The 7,203-nt window shown below is 47.0% G+C and overlaps 1 protein-coding gene across 2 annotated transcripts; it reads left to right on the plus strand.

Moving 5' to 3' along the window:
- The first annotated feature begins 1,534 nt into the window (after positions 1–1,534).
- Positions 1,535–3,431, plus strand: LOC141969179 (transcription factor HES-5-like). 2 transcript variants are annotated; one of them, XM_074924701.1, is made up of 3 exons: positions 1,535–1,648; positions 1,958–2,153; positions 2,358–3,431. In XM_074924701.1, the coding sequence occupies exons 1-3, from the start codon at positions 1,583–1,585 to the stop codon at positions 2,621–2,623; spliced, it is 528 nt and encodes a 175-aa protein (XP_074780802.1). In that variant the 5' UTR covers positions 1,535–1,582; the 3' UTR covers positions 2,624–3,431. The 2 variants fall into 2 exon arrangements, with proteins under 2 accessions (XP_074780802.1, XP_074780801.1); XM_074924700.1 differs by having other exon boundaries at positions 1,958–2,138.
- Positions 3,432–7,203: the final 3,772 nt, after the last annotated feature.

Here is a 7,203-nt window from a genome sequence, read left to right on the forward strand (position 1 = left end):
TAGTCTCTGAGCTGTATCTTATTTTGTATCATAATCCTTTGACTGCTTCAAAGTGTTCCTGAGATGTCTTGTCTCCTGGCTTTCCCACAACGCAGGGAATAAAGGCCTCCAAGGACAACATCTGCCCTTCACAAAGAGCTAAGCCCATTCAGGCCCATACAATGAAAACCACGAAGCTGGCTATTTCGGCGACACCTCCCTCCTTCCTGTCAACTGCCCATTAAACTCAGACTGCACTTCAGGATTTTCAAGTAAGAAATTGTCTTGGGCTTTCTTACCTCCCCACACGCTTCCCTCCACCATTTCCACTTCCACATTCTCAGCCACGCTCCTGCACACAAGCAGAGCACTGGGAGGAGCTCGCCTCTGCCTCGGGCTCTACAGGCTGGACCCTCGGATGCAGCACAGCTTGTCTCAGGTAGGCTCTGGGTTATATTCAGTTCTGCCTCAAGGACTGTATCCAGGCAGAGATTTTTCTCGTAATACAAAATCAGAACTGACCTAAAGCGTCCACACAGCTTCATTCTTTTTATTGCCTTTGCCACAAAAGAAATAATGTTTGCTTCATTTTTACTGACACAAAATTTTTATATCCAAAGATGGGTCTCGGCTACTAAATCCCATTCACAACCTGCCTCTGAGTTCCCAAGGCTTAGGGCTTCTGGGCCAAACCTGAGGCTATTCTTTAGTCCATCTTAACCACCACTCTTATAAATATCTGTATGAAAGAAAGAGAGTAGAAAAGGGAACAGAAAGAGCTACAACAGTGACAGGGCATGGGCCCAGTTCTGCTGGGAGGTGTGTGGCTGTCCTTAACGAAGGCAATGGGAACAGGGGTGCCATGGGCTCGCAGACCCCGGTGTGTCCAGGGGAAGAGAGAAACGGAGGTTACCATTTCTGTTTGCTTCCCATTTCCTATTTGATCACCCTGTCTATCCAACATCCTGCCATCCTGACTCTGGATTCTCCACAGCAGTTGGAAATGTCACGCAAACAAACCTGTTTCACACTGGTAACACTTTGCCTCACCCATTAAAAGTGAAATGACTGCGTGGACAAGTGCAAATACACCCTCGCTCTGGCAAACCAAGTGCCCCCTCTAGCCAGCAGAGATGTCCTTGGGGCTGTTGGTTTTAACCCTAACAGCGCTCCCCTTCTCCTTTTCCCGCCTTTCCCCAGAAGCGTGCCTCCTCCGCGCCACGAATGTGACTGGCACATGCAGGGACTCAGGAATGCAATTGATCCCAGACAACCAGCTGGAGGGTCAGTGTTTTCCCAGCTCCCTGGGCAGCCCCGAAGAGCCACGCTGCACACTCCACCAGCCAGCGTGGGCAGAAGGTTATTCTCTCCGGGGCATTTGCAATCAATGTACCATGCACTAATAGATGCTTCCTCTATTGTTCAGCTGTGTGCCTGGATTGGCTGAACGGCTGTGGGAAACACCAGCGATCCCCAGACTCACATATCTGCTGAAGCTCCCTGACGTATAAATAGCGGCAGTTGGGAGCTGCCAGAGCATAGGCGGACGCTCAGCACAGCGACCCGACGTGGGGGTCTGTGCCCAGGACTGAGAGCGCCAAGAATGGCTCCCAGTAACACTCTCCTGCTCCACATGGAGGAGAAGCTGCTGCCAAAAGAAAAGAATAAAGTAAGTAGAGCCCTTGACAGGATTGGAAAGGCTGGCCTGCGCTCTACGCAATGGTCTGCCTCTATCAAATAAACACTACATGAGATAAGGAGGGAGAAACTGGTCTGGGGGAAGGCAAGTAGGTCAGAGAGATAAAGGAGACTATATAGGTTTTTAAAAATTAAATTGAGCAGGGAACAGGTAGGCAGCATCTCAAAGCTCTCCTGCCAAAAGGAAGCATCTTTGAACATGTGTGTTTCGGAGCATCAGAAGGGGAAATTAGGTCAGGTCTCAGAAAATCCTCAACGATCTGCTCCATCTCTCTTACAGCTGAGGAAGCCGGTGGTGGAGAAAATGCGGCGTGACCGGATTAACAGCAGCATCGAGCAGCTGAAACTGCTGCTGGAGAAGGAGTTTCAGAGACACCAGCCCAACTCCAAGCTGGAGAAAGCCGACATCCTGGAAGTGGCCGTCAGCTACCTGAAGCAGCAGAGCCAGCTGCAGGACCAAAGTGAGTGCAGAGCACGTATTGCCCACGGCGTAGAGCCTGCTCCCGCGGGCCTCTGCCCTCCCACACAGCCCCGGGGGGCTCTAACACACCGGGCCTCGTCACATGAGTAAGGCTCGTGGACTCAGGCTCTTGAAAGAAACCTAACGCATAAATCACCACTGTCCCATGTTCTGGTCACGATCTTAACCCACTGCATTTGCTTGTTTCTTTCTTTTCCAGCATTCGTTCACAAGAATCTAGAGCAGGACTTCAACAGTGGATACCTGCGGTGCCTCAGGGAAGCTATGCATTTTCTGTCCTACTATGAACCCAAGAAGGAAACTCAGGTGCAGCTCATCAAGCACTTCTGCAAAGCTCAGATGGGTGCAGATGCCATGTACTCCCCCGCCCTGCGTAGTTCGCCTCTGTCACCCTGTCTGTTTGCCAGGAAGCAACCTGCCCAGAAGACTGTGCCTGCTGCTCCTACCATCTGGAGACCCTGGTAGACCTGCTGAACTTTGCTCTATTCCTTGTGTTTTGCTCCAAAAACTAGAGGGACCTGTGATTTAATAGTTCCTCTTTGAAGTAGGAAACATTGCTTTCCAAAGGTGGGAGGGGGGCAGTTACTGTTTTTCTGTCACAAGAAATGAGGGTCGCTGAGTAGTTTCCCTTCATAGTGAAGGACTGCGTGTGTATCTTGCAGCAAATTTGCTGCTTTTATTGGTGGCTCCTAGCCAAAGAGAGGACCAAGTTCTGCGGTGATTTAGAGCGCCAAATGCCCTTCAGTTTCCATCACACTTTTTGCTTGGCAAGGCTGTTGAGTCTGTGGCTGTCAGTGGAAATCTTTCTACTAACTCCCTGGGTCACTGGTTCAAGTGCTCCATTGTCTCTAGATAACGTATTGACCTTCCTAAAGAAGGAGCACTTTGAGGAATGTATTTTGTATCATAAAGAGAGTATCGAGCCTTTACCTTCTGAGTGAAAGACATTAAGAAATGCTGATTCTTCTGAAGGTCCTATGCTATTTTTGGTATATACCTTCTTACAGAAAGTTATGATAACAGATAGCTCTAGGGAAAAAATCTCTTAATGTCAGTATGCGCTACTCTCACTTGAGGGATAATTGATGCCTTTTGTAAAGGATATACCTGTGATATACCTTAAGGAAAAGAGGGAGAAAGGGAGGCAATAAGTACTTTATAATCATTCACTGAACATGCTAAAGAGCTTAAAAAGCTTTTATAAAGTTGTGATGTATTCATCCTGTGTGATGTTCAACTTTGGTGTCTTCACTGTACAATACAATAAAAGTGGTTTTAGTCATCAATCCTTTAGTTTGAAATTATTAAAATGGCTAATAATCCTGGACTAAGTGTTGCATGTGGACTCCTCCTGCAGTGAGGAAGCTCTCAGGAGGTGTCATATTGCTGAGTGCTTCGTTCCAGTACATAATTTATATTTGTGAAATTCATTTGGCAGAACAGGATCTCAGATCCTGCAAAGCAGCAACCAACAGAAAAGTTATCAAAAATTAACATGGACGTAAAAATGAAGTGACATATTGGGAGGTGTAGACCCAGATACCTGACAGCAGCCTATTCAGACTTCAACAAAACACTAATTTATCCCCCCCCCATTCCCCATTAATTTGCCCACCAACCTGGGTTCAGACTTAACGCTTTCTGCCCATTTGGGTGGTAGCAATGTGAAAACTCGTAATAACTTCCAAAGGGCTTGGCACCTGACTCTGCTCGGGGATCTTACCTTCCTCTTTGAAACTACCCACAATGGGGTGAACTCGTTTTTGTTGTCTTTCTGTGACCTAAACATGAATTTGGTTTGGCAATAAGAGAGTTGCTTTCTGAAGTGACGTGTGCCTGTATATGGCTACAAGTAAACATAATTTGACAGCAAACAGATTGAAAAAGCGTTTCCTCTCCTAAATTTTTTCCCCATACTCTTCTTCAATCATTTTATTCTTTTTCTTTTACATCCACCTGAGGGTCCCAAACATGCCATGAACAGGGCCTGTGCCTCAGAGTTGGGAAACAGCCACACTCCACCAGGCTTTCGAGTTTGTTTCTACTCCGCCTGTTGTAGAGATGGTCTCTTTGCCAAGTATCTTTTAAATGATCCCCCCTTGATTTTTTTACCCCACCTCAATTCAGAAAATAAATCCAGCATATCCTCTTACACGGAGATTTACAACCACCTGCCTCCTTGGCTTGCACCAGCTGAGTGACCCAAACTAAGCAGCCGGGCTTCCCGTGAGCTGCAGGGAGAGGCACTGCACAGATCTGTGCGCAGGCTCAGCTCGAGCCCTGTTAGACTCTGCTGCAGTTCTCTCTGTACCAGCCACGTGAGTCCTCTCTCCTGAGGATTAATTCAGCTGCACTCTGGTGATGTGAGGAAGAGGAGCACATATTGTAAAGGATGTGCCTGTCCTCCTCCCACACAGCTACAGAGGGAGTGGATGAGGTGAACCAGCAAAAAGGGATTCAGAAGGTATATGGGGAAGCAGGAAGAAAAGCACGAGAAGGGAATCCTAAAGCCGCCCTAGAGCACCTTAAATACCAACAGCCTCTCCAAAACACAGCACTTTCCCCGGTAACATTCACTCACTTCACCTTAGAAGAATTCCCATTCATGGCTCAGTGGGGAATATTGACCTTTTACTTTCCCTTCTCTTCCAAGAAAATAAATCTGCACAAATAATCAGTTTACAAAAACATCATCTAACTACAGTAACACATCGATTTGGATATATGGCAGGGAACCCTCTTCTTCTTCCAGAGATACAGTAACAGCATGAAACACCATTGGTCAACAATTTCAACTCTCCTCAGATTCCCTGGGAGATGCCCTTGAAAATCTTCATTTCTAGCACAGGCTTTTTTCCTTAAACAAAAGGAAACCTAGAATATCTGATCTTGTCAAGCGGCTGCTTAGTTAAGCAAACTCAGATCTGCTAAGCTGACAAGACCAAACTGCATCCAAACACTGCTAGCTGTACCTGGCCAGTCCTCACTTGCTCCGTGATGAAACCCTCGGCTGTATGGAAAGGCCCAAAAAACCAGCTAGCCAGGTCAACAACATATTGCTCTACCTCAATACGGTGGCAGGGATCCTGTTGGTTATTATTTTACCCTGAACACTGGAACTGGTTGAGTGCTCTTCGGCTGTCTGCCAGTGCAATACAAGGTGGGTTGTTGGCACAGTTCTGCAGTTCATCAGGGGCTGACACCAATCCTGCAGATAGATTTGCTCTTCCTAATGAACTACTAAGTAATTCGGTAGATATTTTTAGATTTTATGGTTGCTTAGCGATCTTGAAAAAGTCCTTTCACCTTGCTGTGCTCAACTTGTCTTTGTCAATTAGTAACAAGCTTCTGAATCCCAGCAAAATTCAAGCTGTTCATCCACGCCTGTACGTTTTTAAATCAAGCCTAATTAAGGCAGTTTGTGGATGGGAAGTTTGGGGGAGTTCAGACTCAGACAAAATGCAACGCACCCCAAAGCACACCGCAACCACAGGGACTGGGAAGAGGGTCACACGTGGCACGGAGAAGTCTGCTGCTATTATATGGACGGGTGTCTTCTGCAGGTAACGTGTTACCCCCCAAGTAAACCCCGGTGTGAACGTCACAGCTGGCAGCATCACTGCAGTCAGTTTAAAACTGACAGCGTAAAGGGAAAAGAGAAAAGCAAACCAAAGAAGAGCTGCACAAACAGAAGACTGTTGGATTTGAACCCAGTCCCTCTAGTTCTAAGCTAACACGGGGACGGGCCACAGAAGTGACAACTGTGCAAAACTCCTGTGAGATCACAGACAGTCTTCTAAGGCCACAGAGCTCCTGCCGCCCGCACTGGCACGTCTCTGGAGAGACACAGCTACTGTCACTCAAACCACGGGCTCTGAGTCTCGTTTACGCTGAGGCTGTATTACATGACTCTGGCTGTAGCGGGGAGTCGATCCTGCTTAGCTGTTAGTGTACACGGGGTTCAGACCTACTGAGAGGAACAGTCAGCGCTTCCTTTCTGGGCAGGGGGGAGAACCCAAACCCCACCAGAAAGCCCCCATTTGCTCCAGGGAGTCAGATCCACGGCTGGTGCAAGTGCACACCGCTTCTGCTTTCTGCCAGCCCAAGCCTTGCCCCTCTGGGCTTTAGTTTACCAGTTACCTGAGAGCTGAAAGCCAGATCTCTGCTTTCACCAATCCTAGCACAGCAAAGGTTATGTTTACAATTTATTAATTATTATCACTTTTAATAATTGAATGCAAAGCTTCTTATTGCTCCTCTGTCCCCTGGGGTGACTCTCCCCTGCTCCAACACATTCCCACCCTTAGGGAAGATGTTGTTTATTATGCTGATCCCACAGCCCAGGAATACTCTCCTGACAAAGCCCCTATTAACCTCAGAGTGTGGGCCTGAGTTTCTCAGAGTTTCCCACACTTTCTTCCCTATTTATGACATTCAGAGGGCCCACAAAGGAAGCGTGCCTCACAACAGCCCACATTAGTGACGCTTTTTGGCTCTGCATTGTGATGACCAGCAATTCCTGTCCCGATAGACCATCTGGAGAGCTATTTTCCCAAGGAGCACATTGATCGATCAGTATTATGTGAGAGCCCTTTTAAAACTTGGGAACATTATGCTCTTTGACACTAAATAGGTGTCTTGAGAGGCGTTGTCAGAAAGATTTTAAACCATTTAAGGAAGGCACAGAAAAAATAAAAATCGTAATTATTTCTTTAAAAAACACCATCAATGGCATTTGTGAGACAGGCTGACATGAATGTAGGAAATGGTCTAAAATAAAAATGCTCTGAAAGTGATATAGAAAGGAAAGCTCTAGGCCATCAAGTTTCATGCTGTAAGTACAGCCACAGACGTACAGAAGCGCTGCTTGTTAAATCTGCCTAACACAGACAATGCAAGTCTGGTTTTCTGGACTCTTTTCTGACAGTCTACCTTCCTCCAGACTTGTTGCTGCAGTGCAATACACTGGGCTCCCCTCCATGGAAAGCCAAGTATCAGATGGGCTAAGCAAGCTGCCAGTTGCTATTACAAGTAGTAGCAGCTTT

The sequence above is a fragment of the Athene noctua genome, chromosome 22, assembly GCF_965140245.1.
Source record: "Athene noctua chromosome 22, bAthNoc1.hap1.1, whole genome shotgun sequence".
Taxonomy (NCBI): Eukaryota; Metazoa; Chordata; class Aves; order Strigiformes; family Strigidae; genus Athene; species Athene noctua.

Bases quoted from the DNA above. Each gene is read 5' to 3' on its own strand.
- LOC141969179 (XM_074924701.1), top strand. From the start codon at position 1,583: ATGGCTCCCAGTAACACTCTCCTGCTCCACATGGAGGAGAAGCTGCTG. The intron at 1,649-1,957 runs GTAAGTAGAGCC...TCTCTCTTACAG, and splicing joins TGCCAAAAGAAAAGAATAAA to CTGAGGAAGCCGGTGGTGGA. The intron at 2,154-2,357 runs GTATTGCCCACG...TTTCTTTTCCAG, and splicing joins CCAAAGTGAGTGCAGAGCAC to CATTCGTTCACAAGAATCTA.